Source organism: Hipposideros armiger, unplaced genomic scaffold (assembly GCF_001890085.2).
Source record: "Hipposideros armiger isolate ML-2016 unplaced genomic scaffold, ASM189008v1 scaffold_33, whole genome shotgun sequence".
NCBI lineage: Eukaryota > Metazoa > Chordata > Mammalia > Chiroptera > Hipposideridae > Hipposideros > Hipposideros armiger.
Window position 1 is genome coordinate 4,374,642 of NW_017731383.1, and position 23,310 is coordinate 4,397,951.

A 23,310-nucleotide genomic window follows, 5' to 3' on the forward strand; every position below is an offset into this window, starting at 1 on the left:
AGAAAAACAATCCTTTTTTGAAGCGACTGATAACTGGTGATGAGAAGTGATTGTTTACAACAATGTGGTGCGCAAACGGGCCTGGTCCCAACGTGATGATTAGCCTCAAACAACATGGAAAGCAGACATTCATCAAAGGAAGGTTTGCTCCCCATGTGGTGGGATTTTAAAGATCTCGTGTTTTTCGAGCTCCTACCAAGGAACAAAACAATCAATTCAAATGTTGGCAATTAGACAGTTGGAACGAATCCATCATCCAGAAACGTCCAGAGCTTGTTCACTGTAAAGGAGTTGTGTTCCATCGCAACAATGCGAGACCACACACAAGTTTGATCACCCGTCAAAAATTATTAGAGCTTGGATGGGATGTGTTGCCACACCCACCGTACACGCCTGACCTTGTGCCATCAGACTTCCACTTGTTTCCCTCTCTTCAAAACTCCTTGTGTGGTATAACGTTCAATTCAGATGAAGCTGTAAATCAGCACTTTGTTCAGTTTTTCGCAAATAAAGACAGGTCCTTCTACGAATGAGGAATTATGAAGCTCACTGAAAGATGGCAAAAGGTTATCGAACAAAACGGGCAATATATCATTGATTGATCTTTGTTCTTTATATAAATAAATGACCTCTGAAAACAGACAAAATACGTCATGACTTTTCCGACAACCCAATAGTTAGGTATTCTGTTAGCTTCCTCTATTATAAATTCCAGTTGTTTCCATAGGCCTGGGAAGTTCTCAGCAATTATTTGTGTAGGCTCTCCGTTCCCTTCTCCCTCTGATATACCTATTATCCTTATGATGCTCTTTCTAATGTAGTCTGATAGTTCTTGTAGAGGTCTTTCATTTTCTTAAACTTAGTTCTCTCTTCTTCCTCCTAGGTCATTTCTAGGTTTCTATCTTTGAGGTCACTAATTCTCTCTTCCATCTGGACTACTCTATTCCAATGCTCTCTAATGCATTCCTCATCTCATTTATTGAGTTCTTCAGCTCCAGAATTTGTTTGGCTCTTTTTTACAGTTTCAATCTCTTTGGTAAAGTATTCTTTCTCTTCACTAATTTTATTCATGAGTTCTGTGAACTGCCTTTCTGAGTTTTCTTGTATATCCTTGAGTGTCTTCATAATTGCAATCTTGAATTCTCTGTTATTTAAATCACAGTTTTCCATGACTTTGATTTAGTTTCCAGAGACTTTTCATTTTCTTTCTATGCTCACATTTTATCTTGATTGTTCATGATATCGGGTGGATTGTTTCTCTGTCTGTGCATTTGAGGTAGCACTCTCTTGTTTAGATACAGTTTTGTTCTCAACAATTCAGCAGGTAGGGTACTTTCTTTTGTTTTCCAGTAGGTGGTGCTTTAGTGCAAGTTTTTGTTTTCTCTTTCCTGCACTATTTGCACTTCTGGACTGTGGTGGAGCAGTGTCACTTCAGTTAAGGAAAATACCGTGTATCCACTGGAATGGTGGGTGTCCTCTCTGTGACGAGCTCACCTTGGCTATGGGATACCGCCACTGTGGTGGGGGAATGTGGAGGGTGTTGGAGAACCGGTTTTGTGAACTCCCAGAGCTACCTCCTTTTTCTGCTGTGTTTTTGGCATTACTGGGCTCTGCCAGGGCATGTGGAGAAGAGGCAAGTTTGGGATCTCATGGTTCTGTCCATTCTTTCAGTTATGGCTGTTGCCCCCACTGTTATTTAAAAATTCCCAGCCACCTCCACCTGATTCTGCTGTGATGGGGGCAAAGACGGAGGGAGAGAGATGTCTTTTCAGGGAGGGAAACTGCTTCTGCCCCTCTTAAGCTCCAGGCCATAGTTTAAGGGCTGCAGCCCAACTCCCCCACAACCAGGCTGGCTGGAGCAGTGGTGAGTGCTGAACTACTTCTGGGGCTACCATTCCTGTCCTTGTTCCTCTCATGCCTCCCCCACTTGTTCCAATATGCCCACCTTCAGATGTCCCAATGCATGGATCTTTCAGGTGTGTTTATGTGTTAAGCAGGGGATCCTTTGTTGAGTTACAGTTGTCTAACTTGTAAATTTAAAGGGAGAAACAATGGAGTGTTCTTACTCCACCAAGATGCTTACAGCACTCTCATATTAGTTCTATTTTAGTGGTTGACCAACTACTTCATCAATCTAATCTACCTACTTCTACCAGATAATTCTTCCTTAAAATATGATTTCATCAGGTACAGTTCAGCTCAAAAACCTTCAAGGGCCTCCTACTGCTCAATGGGTAAGCCCGTACTGCAGCCTTCAATGAATCACACCTCCCAGGATTCTCAGCCTGTGTAGCCCCCTACACACTTGGTCATGTGACTTGCTTTGGCCAATGGGGCCCCAGCAAACATAACTCCCACAGGGGCTTGCACTCTTAGAACATCCTGCTGTGCCTGCAGGAGGGAGTGGCCCAGCCTTCAGCCTAGTCCAGCTCACAGCTGAGCCCCAGGAGTCCAGAGAGCTGAACTGCCTTTATAGGAGCATGATAAATAATAAATTACTGTGTCTTAAGCCAAGGTTAGGGGTAGTCTGTTATGTGGCAATAGGTAACTGATGCTGTGTTAAAATGTATTAATAATCTGACCCTACTCCACCATATATATTTTAGTATTCCCCAACAGTTTCTCACCCATGTCAGTGTGGACTGCAGGTCTTGGCTTGGATACTGTCTTTTCTGCCTGAAGTACCCACATGCAGCATCCGCCTACTGAAATCCAACATCTATCAGCTAGTTCAGCTCCTACAAGGCCTCCTCCCTACTCTGTCTCCCCACCCCCACCTCCACGGCTCAAATTCCAGTGACACTGCTCATCCCTTGCTCTTTGTTAGCTGTGCATGTTATCTTGACTTATAATCTAACTATTGACTGCACATCTGGCATCCTCAACTATACCATAAATTTTTACCAAGGACTTTACAAATTTATCTCAATTTCTCAATAGCTTCAGCAAAAACCAGATGGCCTGCAGAAATTCTGGACATACCTGAAAACTGTGGAACAGTCCCCAGGAGGTGCTAAAGTGATAAGAGCCCTTTGGGGGAGAAGCTGTTTTAGCAGGAGGCTAAGCTGCAGGCTACTCACTAAGTCACCTTGTAAACTGCCTCAGAGAGGTAGCAAATTCTAGAAAGAAAAAAAAGTCACTGCAGGTCACAGCGATGTCCTTCACAGGGGCATCTAAAGCAATGACTTTGCAGTCTTGTGACCAAGCAGTCATCCAGGGAGCCGTCAGCTGTGCAAGACTTCCACAACAAGGCTCCTGCTCTTTGAGGGGGCACTTGCAGAAGCCACCGATACTGCTGGAGGGTGGGGGAGAGCAGATCCCAGGCCTGTTGCATTTCCTGACGCTGAAAACATCTGGCAAACAGCACAGAGATCCAGAAGTAAATAAGCAGTTTACTTTTCCAGTAACTACAACAATGCGGCACCCGTCATGGAAAGTCTCGTCAGCACACCCCCTTTCCCGGGGCATGCTCATGCAGAAGGTGTGGGAAGCCACAGGTTATTTCCAAAACACCAACAGGGAGCACCCGCAGGCGGGGCAAGGTGAAAGGGAGAATAAGAGCTCTGTAAAAGACACAACACTTGAGCTGACGCCTTCTTCAAGTCTAAAACCGTTGGCGACTAGATGTTCTACTTGGTCTTAATGAACCAGGGCGGGGGGTGACTCCAGGGTCTGACGATTGCTACCTGGGGAACACTGTGTTGACTGTGTTAGAATGTGGTGGTTACTAGCACCTTGAGCGTTTAAGGTGATCATTGACAACATTCGCCTTTTAGTAGGAAAAAGTGTGTGTTACATGCACGTCCGCTTCCTCCACTGAAACCTCTTCAAACTAGCAAACAACTCTGGTTCCCAGAGAGACAAAAGCCAACACTCATATTCATTTTAAAGGAAGCTCTCATTTTGAAATAAGAATCTAAGTTCAACCTTTAATTGAGACGTTTTTCCATTCAGGCTAAAAGTTTGATTTCTCATGTTACTATCAAAAGTACACCCAAAGTCAAGAAATTCTTCTATATAAATAAAAGGAGAATAATTCTTATGCTGTAGGACCCTAACATAAATATTTTAATTATACATTTCATATATGTTATTAGTTCACAAAGAATTTGGTTCAAAAAGTAGAAAACATGTTTATGGCAATAATATAAACGATTGAACCACGTCAAAAGGCATGATTTGATAATTAAAATTACTCCTAGTAGCCTATTATGAAATTTACTCATTTCAAATACACTAACATCCTATGAATGCAAAGTTCTGTAGATTAAGTTAATTGTAAATAATTTCTACCAATTTAAAGGAATTTTAAAAATTCAGTATTAAGCATTTAAAAATAATTAAGTAAAATATTTACTGAATGGCTTTTAGATGTGCTCTATATTTATAAATTTAGAAAATTGACTTACCATTGACAGCTTTTTCATAATTTTTTCCTAGGTTTATTAAATTTCGTAGCCCCGGATTGAACTGTTCCATAACATTCTGACAAACAAAACAAACAAATTCATAAAATAAGCAAACACAGACCAAGTAATTTTTAGATTTTGTTACTACATAGCCTGGGATGCCTATGTATGCTTGACAGTACAGTCTACAGTTATGAATGGTGATTTGAAAATAACAAAGAGCACATACGTCCTTACTGATGGAACAGGTGCTGGCACTGCGAGGTGGATGGAACCCTGGCAGTTCCCCCGCTGCCCAAGGGCTGCCTAGAACCTACTGTAAACGGAGCAAGCAGCAGACATGCCGTCTCTGCTAGGCACACCCGGTAGGGACTGTGGGCCTAGAAGCTGATGCCACCTTTTGGGTTTAAGGAGTTTAATGGTTGTCCTTCTACACAATGATTGAGAATGTTGGTCTAAATTTAAAATATCGTAAACCTGTACAGACAAGAAGTCATTCCTAGGGGGCTCTGACTTGACTCAGAACATGTGGTGACTGCATATTTGTTCCACAATGAGCTTCACAATATTAGTCATTCCAGATAGACCACTCAAGTCTCTTCAGCCCCTCGCCCCAAATGTGTGCCATCTGCAGAGGACCAGGCAATAAAAAGAATGAAAAGCTACACAACATTCAAAGGGGCAGATGCTTGACACACATGCTGTTTGGGATAAAAGGTTCTCCACTGTGAGTTAGTAGAGAGCAAACTAACTTTTATCAAACAGCGATAAAGGCTTATCTGGAAAAACCACCCGTCTCACCACCTTTCCCCACCCCCGGCCATACTCTCAAGAGCACTCTCAATGAAGCTGTTATTCTTGCATTTATTGCCATAGTTTTGATAACATTCTTAATTTCTCAATTTTGGACAGTAAGTACAGGCTTTCTGCTACAGTAGATGAGGACTTGGGCCTCCACAGCACCCCACTTTCCCTTCTCCAATCCTTCCTACACAGTTAAATGGCAATTTCCTGGTAAGTCAATAGTCAGAGTTTATTATTACTCTGTAAATATTGGTCACTACAAAGCAAGGAATGTACTAAGGATTACATTTCTTTCTTGGTACTGCCTGTTTGTTTCTCCTGGGATTAGCAACTGGCTCATCTCCCCACCCCCATGCTTCGTTTTCTATGGACCTACCTTAAATTTTCCCACACGCTCCTCAGATCTGGCAGAAGCCTATCAGTATTATTTTTTTCAAACACACAAAGTTGTCAGCTAATCTTCCATTCCATTTTCCCCCAGCACTTCCTCCAAGGACTCTTGGGCCTCTTGCTCAGTCTGGCCTGACCGTCCCTGCTACGCTATCGCCCTTGCATGTCCCTTTCTGGCCCCGTGTCACTACCTGGATTCCACATCTTTCTCTTTCTTCATTTATTCTTATTTGCTGGAGATCCTTCTCCTAGATTGACATGTGAGACGTAAATTTGAGTACCCACGTGTCTGAAATTATCTTTACCTTGACATTTGATTGACATTTTGCTGGCTAGAGTATTATAGATTGAAAGTGACTTTCCCTCAGAATTTTGAAGATATTGCTCCACAATCTTTAAATATCCAGTTTTGCTATTGAGAAGTTGGCCATCATTTCTTCTTCCTTTGTATATGACTTTTTGGGGGCTTATTTCTGGAAGGTTTCTCTTTATTCCTGGATTCTGAAACTATATAATGGTCTGTCTCAGTGTGGGTACTTTTTTCATGTAGTTTACTGGGCACTCAAAAGACCCTACTTAATCTATATAGAAAATTATGTCTTTCAGGTCTGAAAAATGTTCCTGTTTTGTTTCCTGGCTTTTCACTCTTTGTGGGACTCTCATGAAGATTTTACACATCCTGGAGTTAATCTCTATTTTACCTTTTTTCTCTGATTTTCCACTTTTTGTTCTACATCTCTGACACATATTCTCAACTTTACATTCTGACTCTTCTATGTTTTAAAAACTTCTGATATATTTTGAATTTGGGCTCTGTTGAGTTTTTTTATTATTCCTTCTTAAAAGCATCCTGTTCTTGTTTCATGGATGCAATATTGTCTCCTATCTGAATAAACTAGTTGTAGTTTTGGGGTATTTCCTTCCAGTTCCTCATGTTATCTCCTGGTTATTTTCTTCTCATTGTTTGGTATCCATCTGTCTTTTGTGTTGGAGTGTTTCCTCAAATGTCTTGTGATCCTTGATCACTTCGTGTTTAGGAGCAAAGCCCCCAAACGCTGGCTGGAAGCCCGTGCGAGTGGGTATGTATTCAGGGTGCATGTGGACTAGGAGGCTTCAGGCGGAGTGACTGGACAGCAGGCCAGCTGCGGACAAACTGGCAATGCAACTGTAACCAGGAGCCACGGGTCATTCCAAAGATGTTTCTAATTCCCGATCATTAGTGGGGGAGGAGCAGCCTGTCACCCTGCGGTCAGCTTTCCCAGTCAGGGAGGGGGCTGGGGATTCCACAGTTTACTGAGCTGGCTTTTACTAGCTCTGTGCTCTGCTCCCTCCACCATCGGCTGGTGTTTCTGAGTTGAGAGCTCTTCTGATTCAATATATTCAGAGATTAAATCTCTGGTCGGCCATGCAGAGGGCACTGCTGGAGGTAGTGGTGGCTGAGGCAGGAAAGGGAACCTGGCAGTTTAACTACCTTGAAGAACTCCTGCTATAGCCCTGTCTGTCCCCTCTGTCCCCACCTTCTGTGGGGCCTGCTCCTCAGCCTTTGGGGTTCTCTGGGGTGAGTGGCTCAGTTCTCATCAGTACTTCTCTCTGCAGGTTCTTTAGGTTCCCTTAAGGCATTTACCATTCCTCTGCCCATTTTCTATCACCCCAACTTTCTTTAGGCCTTTTGTCAACTGGTATTTCCTTTTTTAGGTCTCTACATGATGGATTTCGTTTTCTGGGGTTTTTTTAAAGTTCTTTTGCCATCATTTTAATGTACTCGCAGAAGAAAGCGAGAAAAAACACGAGGCCAATGTGCCATGCTTAACTGGAAGTCCACTCATCCTGTATTAGTGGAGCCAGTCAGCAGCTTGTCTCACTCACAACATTGTGCGTGCATGGTTTCCATGAACCACACGTACAGATTTGTATAACCATCACCACAATTATGATCCAGAACTGTTCCACTAACACAAAGATCTCTCTCATGCTACCCCGTTATGGCCATGCGCTCCCCACCAACCCTACCCCCTGGCAACCACTGGTTCTCAATCACTACAATTTTTGTCATTGTAAAAATGTTATATAAATGGAATCATGTGACCTCTTGAGATTGGCTTTTTCACTTGGCATAAAGCCCTTAAGTACCATCCAAGTTGTTGGGTATATCAGCAGTTTACTCTTTTTCTTTTATTTTGGCTAGTAGTATTCCATAGTACGGGATATCACAATTTGTTTATCCATTTACCCTCTGAACATTTGGGTTGGTTTCCAGTTTTGGGCAATTACAAATAAACCTGATATGGACAATCACATACAGGTTTTTGTGTGAATTAAGTGTTCCTATCTCTAGGATAAGTATCTGGGAGTTCAATTGCTGCGCCATACGGTAGGTATATGTTTAACTTTATAAGAAACTGCCCAAGTATTTTCCAGAGTGGCTGTACCACTTTACAGTCCCATCAGCAATGTATGAGATTTCAGTAATTTTAAAAATTTAATACCTTCATTAGAAAACAGCTACTTTCTAGTAAAAAGACGAAACTATTTTTCAAATATCTCTTAAAATTCTTATAATAAATTTATGAGACCAAATCTGGATGGTAAGAATATAAGTTCTAATAAAAAGATAAAGCTAAGTTTAAAATATCACTTAAAATTCTTACACTAATCCTAGGAGGCTGAGTTTGGACAGTAAGAATGTAACGAGACCAACACGGAGCTAACCCTGTGTGTCCTCTAGCATAAGAAGTCACAGAAAGAAGCCCGGATCTTTGTTCTTAAGGTTATTCTTAGTTCAGTTTTCTCAAATAAGGGGAAAAGATAATTTGATTTCTTTATAATTCTTGAAATGTTTACATATAATTCGTATCTTAATATCTCATTAATAATGAATTAGTGAGAATTTCCAAAGTTAACACTAAGCATAAACCACTGTCCAAATGATTCTACTGGAAAAAAATGTTAAACCAAGACCTGAGAGTACAATCAGCTTCACAGATAACAATACAAGAGTTTTTAAGCTTGAAAGTTCAACATACATTTTGAATCTTTATTACTTAGGTTTAGCTACAGAAATTTTCCCTCCAGAAATTTTGGCCTCTTTGAACAGTGGAAAATCCATTTCTATACTGGCTCTTGGCATTAATCGAGTTATTTTAGCTGAAGTACATGTATTTTTAAACCCAGGAACAAAAACGCAGTGCTGCCTTTGTGTTCCACCAGCTGTACAATTTTATAGTAGCAGTGGATGTCCTTGTGAATCGGATGGGTCCCATATTTTGGGGGGAGGGCAGCAGTTGGGTTTAAAGGTCATGCTATGTCAGGGCTTGTTAAGACCTGACTGTTTATACAGCCTAAAATTTAGAGAATCACCAGTAGTAATGAACAAATCCATTTTAATTTAAACTAAGACTAAAAGTTTTAAGATACCAAGTATAAAAACAAATTAAATTATAAAAGGTATTAATGGTCCAAGAAACACTATTTTATGATAATCAATAACAAAAGCTTAGCGTGTATTCCACCAGTTACTGCCTGGCAAGGGGGATAATCTGTCAAACTAGTTTCAACTAGAATGAGTTTATTTCCATTCAGAGAAGAACACAGATCGTCTAGGCTGAAATAAAATGACTGGCAACATCACTCTTCTATCTGTGCCAGGTGGGTCTCATGTGAAGAGGGGCTGGCCCTACTGCACAAGCTCAGCAGCACTGGACAATCAGTGAGTAGCTATTCCAGATAAAGTGCTGAGGAACAGCCACTCAGAGCCTACAGGCACTTTCCACCCGATTTCTAGCTGGTCCACTTATCTCATGCACTTCCTCTATTCCTGTGGAGTTACAGATCTTAATTTTAAAATGAGTTACACAATCTTATGATGGTTTTTAACTACCTCACCATTTAGATTTATCCTTCATTTTTGAAAAAGTATTACCTTTACCAACATGGAGCTATAAGACTATGAAGCATACAGTACGTAATACAATTATGGCTAGCTAGTTAAACTGAGCTGACTTTAAATTCCTAAGAACTGGCTTCTCTTTGCATTTGTTTTTCCTGTTCTCCCCATGACCAAGCACAAATTATTTGGTATTTCAGTGCTTTATTTTTCTCAGTTGAAAAATGTGGGTATGAGTTACACTGGAGTAAGCTTTAAAAGTGATTTAATAATCTAAGTAAATAGGGAGTTATATAACTCGATTCAGGCAGTGCATATATCCTTGAAATTCTGGATACTTTTTGTTCTACATAATTTTATACAAATTAGTCCAGCAATGTTGCAAATGCTTAAACTAATCAAGGCACATTTTAACTTCGTGCGACGAGACTACCTGTTAATAAGGGTTAAATGTTTGAAGATACTTCCAGATGGACATTATTTGTGGAAAATCTCTCTTCCTCCTTCCTCGTAGTGTTGGAAGCTGCTGTTTCTGGACTAACATCAATACTTGATTACATCCCTTGCCTTCAGGGAAAATATTAGAGAGTAAATTTGGCAAAAGGCAGCTGCTTGTGGGCTAACAGATGGTCCGAAGAGTCATGTTTTTTATATCCATCTTGGATGAAGGGCACAAGCCAAGTGAAGGAAAATTAGATAACTGAGATATTTTTTTTGCTTGAAGTATTACATAAACACAAAAATGCTTCCCACCAGTCAAATGTGGACAATGTTTTGGTTCCCTCTCAATCTGTATCGTCTATCTATGCTACTAGCTATCAACTTGCATTATGAATCAATTTGTATTATCTATAATTTGTAACATGCAATCCTGGTAGCAATGGGTCTGGGGGGGATGAGGGGACATGAAATGAAAATATCTTTGGCCTGGAATCCTTGGGCAAATCCCACATCACTACCCTGTTGAGCCTCAGTCTCCTCCTCTATAAAATGGGAATAATGATCATTTCCACCTCATGAGAGGTACAAGGATTCAATGAGACAGTGTCATAGTTATGGAGCACTTATTTTGTGCTCTTCCAAGCACCTGACACTTAGTGCACACTGAGTCAGCTGCAGTAATTAACACTGCCCGACAAAAGCTCTAAAATATTAGTCTGCTCTTCAAATGGATGAACATTGATTGCTATTTCCACAGATGTCTCAAGGTACCTCACTTCCTCTCTGTAATACAAAAATATATCATCCTGGCTCTCCTGCCTCAGAGTGTCATGTCAGGATGAGAGAGGCCCTGAATACAAAAACCTCTAGAGAAGTGTGCCGTACAAAGGAAATAGAAAGTGTTATTATCTGCCTTATTCAGTTGAGAACATTTTATTCATTTTTTCCACATGAGATACATTTTGACATTTATGGAGTGCTACTATATTTCAGGCTGTATGCCTAGTATTTCACATGGGTTGTCTCATTAGATCCTAACAACATAGTTATTATTATCCCCATTTTACAGATGAGACACCAAATCCCTGATATGTTAAATTTTAAAACCTTGCTGCAAGTCCCATAGGCAGCCGAAAGCAGAGTCGGGCTGGCTAGCCTCCCTGCTAACCTTTGCACTCACCCCTCAGGCCTCAATACACGTTCCTTTAAGTGAATTGTGCAATGAAGTTAGATGAAAATGCTTTCCAACGGAGCACTGTTTTAGTGAGAGAAGTTATGGGAGTCTCTACAATATTTCCTTTTTCTTTTTAGAAGCTTTCTTATAATCTTACTCTTGATTTTAAAATTGATCTTCTAATAGCATCACAGCATGGACCAATTCTGCCTGGGCAAACAAGTATTTCTGACCTCCTTTCCTTTCCTTTAAAAAAGGAAAGAAAAAGAAGTTTCCACAACTACCACACAAGAATTAATAACGGTTAATTTAACACTGCCATATTGATTTCCTTTGCTGAAAAGGAATTAAAACATTACAGAACTACATTACAAAACCACAGGATGCTTTAACCACCCCATTCCAGTCTCATATTTCTTTTTTTCTCCCCAGAGGGAATAGCTAATTAAGACTGCTGTTAACTTTCTAACTCATATTTTATACTTTTATACACACATATATGTAGTCACAATTAATATATAATTTTGCTTTGTGCATTTAATAAAATGGTATATAATACATTTCACTTTTACATCTTACTATTTTTATTCAACATTATGCCTCTGAGACCTGTCCACCTTGGTACATATTGAGTTTATTACTATTTAACTTCTGTATGGTATCCCAGAAATGGCAGAAGAAAAAGAACCCCAAGAGAATTAATTCACAGTGAAGGGTTTTGCAGACCTCAACAAGCTCCTCAAGAAGTTTCAGACATGGACCCCAACACAGAAAAGTTTCCATTAATAGGAATGTGCATGGTGCATTATCTGCTTACAAGCAAATCTATGATGAAAATAAACCAAGCAAACCACCAGGGAGGGACATATTTCTGAAAAGAGTGACACCTCCTCAAGCAGAAGGCATTGTCATTACAGGAGATGACAGCTCCATGCGTGTTACCGCCCCGAAGACCTTCCAGTGGGACAAGATGTGGAGGCCGGAGACAGTGACATTCATGGTCCTGACCCTGTGTAGGCCGAGGCTAATGTGTGTTTGGTGTCTTAGTTTTTAACAAAAAAGTTTAAAAAGTAAAGAAAAAGATTTAAATACAAATAACGCTCATACAATAAGGATATAAAGAAAATATTCTTGTGCAGGCGTACAATGTGTTTGTGTTTTTAAGCTAAGTGTTATAAGAGTAAAAAAGTTTAAAAAATTGAAAAGCTTATAGTTATAGTAGCTAACATTATTGAAGAAAGAAAACTGGTTTTTATAAAGCTCACGTAGTCTAACTGTAGTGTTTATAAAGTCTCCAGTTGTGTGCAGTCATATCCTAGGCCTTCACATTCACTCTCCACTCACTCGCTGACTCACCCAGAGAAACTTCCAGTCCTGCAAGCTCCATTCGTGGTAACTGCCCTACACAGGTCAACCATTTTTTATACCATAGTTTTACTGTACCTTTTCTATGTTTAGATACACAAATACTTACCATTGTGTTACAAACGCTTCCAGCATTCAGTACAGTCACATGCTGTAGCCCAGGGGCACTAGGCTGTACCACACAGCCTAGGTGTGCAGTAGGCTGTACCATCTATTCATTGGGTTGTCGGAAAAGTCATGACACATTTTTGCAACGAAAAACACAGAAAAAAACGTCATGACTTTTCTGACAACCCAATAGATCTGTGTGACTCTATGATGTTCACAAAATGACAAAAATCACCTATTGATGCATTTCTCACAAGCTATCCTGTCATGAAGTGATGCATGACTAATAGTTTTATCCTCAGCTCTCATGTCTATCACAGATTAAACGTCACCAGTGACTTTTGTCCTTTTCACAACCGGATGGAAGAGGGACCAAGAGCCTGGATACTTCCTGTAATCAGGCAGGTTTGGCTGTGGCCACCCCTCCCCCACCTCCATCACTGTGCTCCAGGCACAATGGCCTCGGGGCTGTTCTGTGAACAGGCCAAACCCCTTCATTCCCTCCTTCTGCTGGAAGGCTCTTCTCCTGGATACCCACCCACCTAGGTCTCAGCTCCAGACCTCTCGGAGACACCTCCCTCCATCTCCAGTTTCCCCTTCTCTAGCTCTGTTCCTTGCTTCTCTCTTTTCAAAAGGCTTGTCACTACCTCACATGACATTCCTGTGTACTCTGTCTCTTTAGTAGAAACTGCATGGGAATTGAGGCCAAGGACCACCACACCTCCAGCACCAGGAACAGTGCCTGGACCAGCTAAGGCCCAGAGTATGCCCATCAGCAGCAGTTCCTGATTTATTATTATTATTATTATTATTATTTAAGAGATGTATGTGCTCATAGATGAATTGGCTGCATGATGTGCCTTCAGCTCATCTGAACACACTGCCACAGACACAATGACCCAGTGGGCCAATTAGCCTTGAAAATCAGAAATGGGGTAACGGGGCCACTGCTTCCAACTTCATTAGCTCAAATCAACAGCTACAATCAAGGGTCAAAAAAGCTGCAAATTTCTGCTCTCTACCTACTAAGTCATAATAGGTTTACAAAATCTGAAATTGTGAATTTTGCTTGCTAACCTGATAGTTATTCAAGTTGACATTAAAATTATTTAAGTATTAGGTAGTTATATGGCCCTTAAAAAATTTCTTTGCTGGAAACAACCCAAATGTCCATCAACTGGTGAACAGATGAACAAATGTGGTAAATCCATAAACGGAATATTATTCAGCCATACAACAGAATGTAAACTAATAAACACTACAAATAGATGAACTCCATTATGCTAAGTAAAAGAAGCCAGTCACAAAAGGCCACATTGTATGATTGTATTTTAATAAAATGTCTAAAAAAGTCAAATCTATGGAAACCTAAGCTATACTAGTGATTGCCTGGGGATGCGAATGAGAAATGACAGCAAATGGGCACAAAAGACCTTTTTGGGATCATGGAAATGTTATAAAATTGGATTGTGGTGATGGTTACACAATTCTGAAAATTTACTAAAAATCACTGACTTGTATACTTAAAATGAATGGAGTTTATAGTTTATAAGCTACACTTCAATAAAGCTATTTTGGGGAGAAACAACAGCAATAACAAAAACCCGACTCTTCCTGATGTCCCAGGGTGCTAAGGATTAAAGCTCCACATCTTCACGCCACAGAATGCCACAAGCTATGAGTCTGCTCATTCCTGGGCTGCTTCTAAGGACCCTGACCACAGAAGAGCCAGCTGTATTGGGAGGCAGGTCACACACTGTCCTTGGTGAACACTGGTCCAGGACTAGCCAGAAAAGTGTTACTGGTCTGCAAGGCATTTATGCCCATGTAGCTGTTGGCAGCAACTTCCCGTCTATGTGAAAATCAATTAGGCCCCTTAGTAGAAAAAGATAAACAGAGCTATTTTTAGAGACAAATCTCCTGCTGGATTAGCAGTTGTCATTCCAGCTGTAATGGGAGGAGTTTGGCAAAGGTGTCTCCAGGTAATAAATTAAGTATTAGGTAATTACTGTGTCCCTCTAAGGTAGTTGTATAGAAAATCTTCAGCCCACAGAGCAAATTCTCTGTGAAACTTGCACTATGACTTACACCTTTTTTTGCCTTCATTCTTCCTTTCCTCTCTTTTTCTGTCCTCCAGGCTTTGGTTTATAAAGAATTACTTCTGCCAAAGTGGTCCTTCAGAGCGCAAAGAGCATGCTAGAAATGAAGCCATGACGCCCTCAGGGCTCCATGGCTCCACCCCTCACATGACTTGAGCATGAGCCACTGGGCCAGTGGTCAGCGAAGCACAGGGCCACCTCTTGAGGCTTCGCCTCTCCGAGAATATTCTCCGAGAAATCTGAGAACACCTATTAGCTCCCGAGCTCCTTTAGAACCAAATGACGAGGACCAGTGTGATCATCCAGAAAGGTATGTGTTGCTACCTTTTTAGACACATTACTAGAAACAATCACATCTCCATGACCTTTTATTTCATTGTTCAAAGGAAACAGATTTCTGTGACACTCCACTTTCCCTGTTCCCTACTCTTTTAGGCAGCAAGAACTGTTCTGAAGCAAAAACATTCTTAAGCACCACAAAAAGATACCGACTCGCTGGTAGGAGAAAGTAAGAAGTGTGTTTTACAGCTGTCCAAACCTCTCGGATGAAATTATTAAGTGTGTCTAGAAAATTAAGTTCCAGAGGTATCCCACACCTAGTAAATTAGTGTAAGAATATAGATTTTTCAATTGTTATTTTTTAAATGTTGAAGGAGAACCAAACGACAAGCAATCTGAGTTTATGACCATCTGATAAAGTAACTTGAAGAAAAAAAAATGGTCTGAACCCAGTTCCACACTAGAATGTTTCATTCTATTTAAAATACTAGACAGGGCTGGCAGAGTGGCTCGTTAGTTAAGAGTTGGCTTGGGAGCGCGAGCTCTGAGCAGTAGGGCCCGGGTTCGGATCCCACGCTGCGCCCTCTACAGCTAAGATGGTGAACAACAGCTCGACCTGGAGCTGGGCTGCTGTGAGTCGCTGGTGACGGCGTAGGCTGCAGTGGGGCTGGCTGGCAGCGGGCGTGAGCTGTCAGTGAGCCGCCGTGAGCGGTCATCCAATGGCCAGCAAGCAACTGCCTCACCCAGGAAGAGCGCAATGATCATACCAACATGGGCCAGTGAAGTGACGTCCTCCACAACTAGACTGAAGAACAAAAGGACAACAACTTGTCTGTTCCCCTTCCCCGATCCCCCAACGCTGTTCCCTCCCCCAATTCCTCAATAAAAATCTTTAAAAAATAAAATAAAATACTAGACAAAAGTTTTATATTTGTCTATGGGTGGAATCACTTGAAACCACTTTTTTTTTTTTAGCTGAGCCATCCTGCCACCTGTTGGCAGCTCAGTGGTTGCTTAGCTCGGGCCGGGACTCAAACCGCTGTTGCTCAGAGCTCAAACTCTTGAGCAAGCTGTTAACCAACTGAGCCACTCGGCCTGCCCGAAACCACTTTTTCTTAAAGTTTAAGTGCAGATGATTACCCTGGGTCCAAGGCCCACCAGGTGCTACAGCTCCATGTAGTTATATACATACATATATTTCCTGGCAGTACCAGGCATTCCTGGCCTTGGCAATTAGCAGGCTAACAGACATTGGAACAACGTCTGGGCCACACTGGCCTCCACTGGACGGGATTTAGGGACCCTGTCCCAAAATTCAAGCAATTTTTGGACTTTGAACTTCAGAGGAAGTAGCTTGAGAGATTGAAGTAAAAACCAATTCCAACTATGATAATGTGAATATCCATTTTTGCTTGGTTTGTAGAGGTACATATTCTTATTTGAAAGAATGGAAACACAATCCTTTCTTTAGCTACATACCAGGATGACTACTATATAACTTTCAGTTGGAATCTGAAAATGTGCCTTTTTTTCCTGATATGCGCTCCCCACCCCCCACCTCTGAGATATGAGATGAGATCAAGGCAAGTACTAGATCACATGTTTACTGATGTTTCACTCCACTAACTCTGTAAAATCTTTCTTACCTTTGGGCCTTTGAAACAATCATACATTTGTCCAACCTTTATTATATACCTAAAGTGAGTCCAGTCCTACGCTGGATGTAGAGAACACAAAGATGAATGAGGAAAGTGTTACAGCCCTTGAAAATGTATGGCTTAATAGGGAGACAGAAATGAAACAATTCCTGACATAGCGAAAATAAGAAATGCAAACATCTTTAATATTACTTCAATATTATTTAGAAATATAGAATTTATCCCAAATGCCATATAGTAAGGAAACAGTAATCATTTAATAACTGGCTTTAAATAGCTGTCAACAGATATATACTTTGAAGGCTACACAGCACACGACCGTTTGGTTAAGTGTTCTTGTCTGCATACTTGTTTTTAAAAGGTGTGTCATGGAACAGAAAGCTAGCAATGAATTTACAGGACAGCATGACTCATGTACTCAATCACATTTGTTTAAAAAGCCCGAAGTACTTTATAGGTAATAAGAACTTTACCAGGTCAAAGTAAATTAATGATTTCATATAGCAAGTGACTTTTTTTTTTTTAGTTCATTAGTTCTTTCCAAATGCCACTCTTATAATGTATCTGGGGTAATTCTAGTGAACTTCTCAACTAGGCCCCATGAGATAGGTCATCCTGCTTTTGCTTTGCATTTAAATCATAGCCTTATAGTCTGAGAAACGTTCAAAACTCCAAAATAATTTTAAAATAGTTCAAGTTCATTATTTATATTTCTCAGATACCAGTAAGGGGAATCAAAACTTCTAAAACTTTGTTTCCCATCTACTTCTCTCATACATCCAGCTTCCCAAAATCTCCTCTTGAACTTAACCTGCATGTATAGTAATCTTTTCCTTCTTTCTTCCAATCCAAGACAAAACAAAGTCCAAACAACGGAAATGGGAGAGACGGTGGGGAAAGAGCAAGGACACGTAATTGATGACAATGGAGGCGAAAGGCTGGACACACTGAAATCTGGCATGGTTGTCCTGCCATTGCCATAAACTGTAGAAAAGCACAGACTCTTTCTTCCAGCGTGGGTCCCAATGGTGACTAGTGCTTGGCACAGCTGTGGTGCACACACACACACACACACACACACACACACACACACACACACACACAAAAGATGCAAAAAGAATATGTGTAGGTGGTAAGTGAGGCACATATATAACATGTGCTCAAACATGGAAACTATTATTGTGAGGACTCAAGAGTTCCACTGGCCATGGAGTAGGTGAGGATTTATTGACAACCTGTGATAAGTATAGATCGTCAGTATTTATTCAACAAATATTTCTGAGTTGTTACTATGCAACAGAACAGTGAAGGGCAAAAACAAAAAAAAAACCACCTTCAAAGAGTAGATAGCTCATGTACAGAAAGAAAACTCTGTGCTGATACTTTCAACACTGTCTTTTATCAAAATCTACCTGGCTCCACCTATGTGTCAGTCACTCTGGGAGAAGATGCTAGGAATAAGCAGTCAACAGACGAAAATCAGTGCCCTCATGGTGATTACAGTCTAATAAACACATGCCACTACTGCCAACAGCTAACACACTGCTCTAAGTGCTTGCACGTATTGTCACGTGTAACCCTCACAACAATCACGGGAGGGGGGGCCTATTCTCATCCTTACTTAAGGTGAGAAAACTGAAGCACAAGGTCAAATGGAGAAATATATTATCGAGTACATACAAAAATCTGGGATAACATAAAGAATGGATTGTTCAGCTGAAGAAGTCATCTTTTCTCAAAGGGCACAGCTGGACTGAGTCAAATAAGAACGATGTTTTCCATGTTTAACTTAGACGCATATACTGTACTGTACACAGTTGGTGTCTTGCACTTCAAGCTGCTCCAAGTGTACAAAGAAGCCCATGCTATGAAAACATATACCGTTTGGTCTATTAAAACCATTAAGGTTTTATCTGCCCAAAACCCCAGCACTTAGGTATAAGGAATTATCCCTGTGATTTTCTTTTGCCACTTGAGTTTTTGTGGCCAGAAACGAATTGGTCTGTTAGCTGAGGTCTCGGGCATCTGTAGCTGATAGGCACAAGGAGGTGACCAGGGTTGGCTCCTGCACACCTCCTCTCCCCTCCCCCTCGGAACGGGGCTGCTCCTTCTGGAAGGCTGAGGAGAAGCACCCCAGGTGTCGCGTAGTTGGACTCAGCATCTGAGATCTGTTCTGACTCCTAAACCCACTCTTTCCCATGTTTGTTCTAGATTATGTATTCTAGGCATCTGGACTTTTATCCCTACTCACTTTTGATAGGCTGTTATTACTACCTTGGTACCTTTTCTTGTCCTTGTTAATACTGTCTTTGTACCTTTCAATGACACAGTTGCTTGCAATATCAGGAACAAGGATTTTAACAGATAATTATAAGAACTGGAATTTGGGCCTTCTCAGGTTTAGTTGAATTCTTTTTCTGTTCCATTCATAGTCTCAGGTGAGTATGTTAACGTACTCCCATAAGTCAAAATTAAGAGAAAAATGGTAAGATTTTAAACTAGGTTTATCTCTGAAATGTTAACTTGCAAAACAGAGGTAGAAAATGGTTTAGTTTTTTAAAAACTTTTACCCATTAAAATGGAATATATATGTGTGTGTGTGTGTGTGTGTGTGTGTGTATTTTTTTAGCTTAAACATTATAAAAGTGATCCACTCACAAAAGACAATGTAAACACTCCAGAAGGTAGATTGTAAGTAAGGAGTAAAGTCTCCCTCAATGCTGACCTAGAGTTAACCATCGCTATCCTTTGATATTTTTAGTGAAGGAACTGCTCTTGTTTAGGGACTTTTAAACCTCCAAAGTACCATATAAATGGAAACAGTTTAAGCAACAAACCTGAGGGCATCTTCACCCACCCGCTGTTCTCTCTAAAGCACAGGTAGTTTTAGAACAGACATCTCAGTAGGGTACTCATTTATTTTGCTCCCTGGATTGGGAAACACATTCTGTTAATATTTTTCATTTAGTTTTGAATGAGAGAGGAACAGCAACATTTTACTTCATTTACAGCAGTTTCAACTTTATCCACAGAGATCTGAGGCCGCTGTTACAACCAGAACAGAGTCCCTAAAAAAATGATAAACTAGGAAGACAGACTCAAGGCCTGGAAAACAGTGGTATCAAGTCAAGGGTGAGGAAAAGAAGAACAAAAGTATACAGGCCTGAAAGGTCACAGAGCTGTAATTGCTCTGTGCACATCCACAAGTACAAAGTTTATGGGGGAAATTATATCCGGCAGTGGCAGACATGAAATCTCGGGGTGTTCTGGCCAATGTCCATAAGCTACAGTGACATATTATTAAGTATGCATCTTTTACTACTGTTAAAAACAGAAAGCGCCTCTGTGGGTTATAAACAAGGAAGTGGTTTGAAAAGATCTACTTCACTGGCTGGGGTTCTGGAGAGGAGCATTCTCACACAATTAGATTACAGCAGAATTTGGGTCGTGTTTTCTGGAGGGGGTTGTACAATGTGTAGCAAATATGCTTTAGAACGTAACTATACCTTCCGACCCACATTCCCTCCTGAGGATTTAGCTTAAGGAAAACACCCCAGACCTGTGCAAAGCTCATCTGCAATGACAGTCACTGCAGGGCTTTAATAGCAAAGGACTGGCAATGACCTTAGGTCCAACAACAGGGGGCTGGATCAATATATTACGATGAAGAATGGAGCACTGTGAAGTCATCAAAATGAGGCAAAAAACACTGACATGGAAAGACGCACTGAAAAATATTGGAAAGAGAGGCAACACGAGTTAACAGTGTTATCCCTGGGTTGTGCATCTCCAGGTGACTTTTACTTTCAGTGTAAATATTCATAGAAATTCTGGAAATTTTATGGCCTCAGAGAAAAATATAGTTTAAAAAAACTCTGAGATTGAAGCCAACATACACACCTAAAAAACATGAATGAGTGCTGGAAATGCTAAGAAATATAATTTGGGGGCTTGCTCTCAAGCATGCACAATCTAAGTGGGGAGAAGACCCGAATTAAAAATAACATTTCTGCCAGAAAGTACTCGTCTTAAAACCTCTTGACTCAACTGTAGCTCATTGAAAATTTTTTAAAAAACTAGTCTGTTGTGCCTGTTAACAGTAAAGTAGGTATATTTTCAAGAAAACATAAAAAGGAAGTGCAAGATATTTACATTAATACTCAGTTAACAAGAAAATTCAATTAACCATAACTCTGCATACCCCCAATATTCCAGTTTGTTTAAATATGGCTCATCTATGCCCCCAACATCGATTACACAATATAACCTTTTGATGTATTCAGCTATGATAGTTTGGAACCTAAGAAACTTAACTTTATGCTTTATTCTACTGAATACCACAACTGTAAGGCCTCTCTCAGACTCGTGTTCCTAGGTCCTGGTTCTGTCTCCAGGCATTAAGTAACCCCCATGGAGACCAGGCTCCTGCCGCAGTTGCAGACGGCCAACCAACAAGCCTGGGGCAAAGAGTTTTGTTTGTTTTGTTTTTAACTAAAAATTTTTATTTGCATACACCCATCAGAGTAGCCAAAATTAAAAGGAAGGAAAATATCAACTTTTGGTGAGGATCACAGCGAGAGGAACTCTGGTGCACTGCTGGTGGGAATGTAAATTGGTAAAACCACTTTGGAAAACTGCATGAATTTCTATCAAAGCTACATATTCAAATACCTCATAACCCAGCAAATCTGTTATGTATATACCCAAGAGACAGGGAGACCTATGCTCATCAGACCTGTACTAGAATGGTCATAGCAGCACTTAATATCCTGGAGTAAGGAGTCTGAAAACAATCTGAATGCCTCTCGAGAGAAGAGATAAAATGTGATATATTCTCACTGTAGACTACTCACGACACAGCAAAAAGAATGAACCAACTACAATGACTCCAGTGACGTGGATGAATCTGATGAACACACAAGAGTGAAAGAAGGCAGATAAAACAGGCCAAACTAATCAGTGCCGTTAGAAGTTAGCAGAGTAGTTACCTTGGAGGGGGTATAGTGACCTGGAAGGGCCAATATGCCAGGAATTCGGGGGTGCTGGTCATGGTCTGCTTCTTGATCTGGGTACTGGTTACTCAGGTGTGTCCAATTTGTGACTATTTAGTGAGCTATACACACCTAAGCACACCTTTCTGTGTGTACATTAATTACAGTCCAATAGACAGTTTTAGAAATAAAAAATATACTGGCAAATGCCAACAGGATTTAAAGTAATGTTTGTGTAACTTTTAGAATAATTTTTACTTTTTTTCTTTTTTTAAAGATATATATATTTTTAATTGGGGGATGGGAACAACGCAGGGGAATTGGGGAAGGGGAACAGACAAGTTGCTATCCTTTTGTTCTTCAGTCTAGTTGTGGAGGACGTTGCTTCACTGGCCTAAGTTGGCACCATCATTGCGCTCTTCCCGGGCAAGGCAGATCAGTCATCGGCTTCTGGACGGCTGCTCACAGCGGCTGCTGGCTACACACGGTAGCCCATGGCAACCCACTGCCACAGGGGCTGCAGCCTACGTTGTCACCAGCAACTCATGGCAGCCCAGCTCCAGGTTGAGCTGAACTCAGCATCTTAGCTGTAGAGGGCAGTGTCACTGGCCCTCCTATGTGGGATCCGAACTGGGGCCCTCTGGTGTCCCAAGCCAGCTCTCAACCAAAGTGCCACTCGGCTGGCCCAATTTTTACTTTTAAACTGCGGAAGAAAGAGTTGTATGGAATGTTGAGGAAAACAGAAATCCAATGTGCTGCAATTTCATGCACATTAGGTTTCCCTTGCAGGTCAGCCTGTGGCTTATTACAACAGAAGTGCAAGGCAAGAATTAATGCCCAATACTGGAATGCCACAAATGTAAACTCAAAAGGAACCTGAAACTTGTGTGAACGGTGTCACCTGTCCAAGTGGTCCCAGTCTCCCAGGCTTCATAATAAAGGCCGCTATTCTGTCTGCAGAGCAACCACTTATCATAGTTCTAAAACCTCTTTCCAATCAAGAAAAAAATGTTATGACAGAAAAAGACATCCATTGTTTGGCTTTGCATTTTCATTTTTGCAGACAAAAAGCTACAAGACTGGGCTGTTCAGTTTAATATCGATACCTGGCAACCCTTCTTGCCGCTACCTGGCACATCATTCTTACTGTCCCCTTTTTTAGTCACCAAGGAGCCAAGAACAAGGTGTCTGGGCTTCTGCAAATCCCATTTTATCTTCAGCATTCCTGAAGAAAGTAGTGTAGTGGGAACAAATGAAGACATCAAACAGTGTATATAGCTACAGCAATAAACATAAAAGGCAATTTTAAGCTTCCAAAGCTAGACCTGTGCAGCACAGTCCACACTGGAGACCAACCAGGCAGGGACTTTCACTTAATACATCTCCAATTAAAGTCAAGTTGCAAAAATAAAAACCCATTAAACAAACAAACAAAGCCTAGTACACATGCCTAGATTGTTTGCTTTACCCAGTGAAAGAACAAAAGTACCTCATTTTCATTTAAAAAAAAAAAAAAAGGTTTCTTCAAAATATGCCAATAATGACGAATTAACAGAATGGCAAAAAATGCTGGTGACATCTTAGATCACCAAATTATAAAAAGAATTTGGTTTGTGCATTTGTTAAACGGTAAAAAAACACACTAAATTACTATACAAAAAGGGGAGGGATAGTGGCTGGCATGGTAAATGGCACTTGGGCATTGGTCA

General features: G+C 40.7%; 1 protein-coding gene across 1 annotated transcript in view; it reads right to left on the reverse strand.

Annotated features, from left to right (window-relative positions):
* The window catches only part of BAIAP2L1 (BAR/IMD domain containing adaptor protein 2 like 1), a 72,596-nt gene that overhangs the window by 45,266 nt on the left and 4,020 nt on the right, over positions 1-23,310 (reverse strand). The window contains exon 2 of the mRNA XM_019637495.1: positions 4,410-4,485. Coding sequence (XP_019493040.1) covers positions 4,410-4,485 — 76 coding nt within the window. The remainder of the gene's footprint in view (positions 1-4,409; positions 4,486-23,310) is intronic.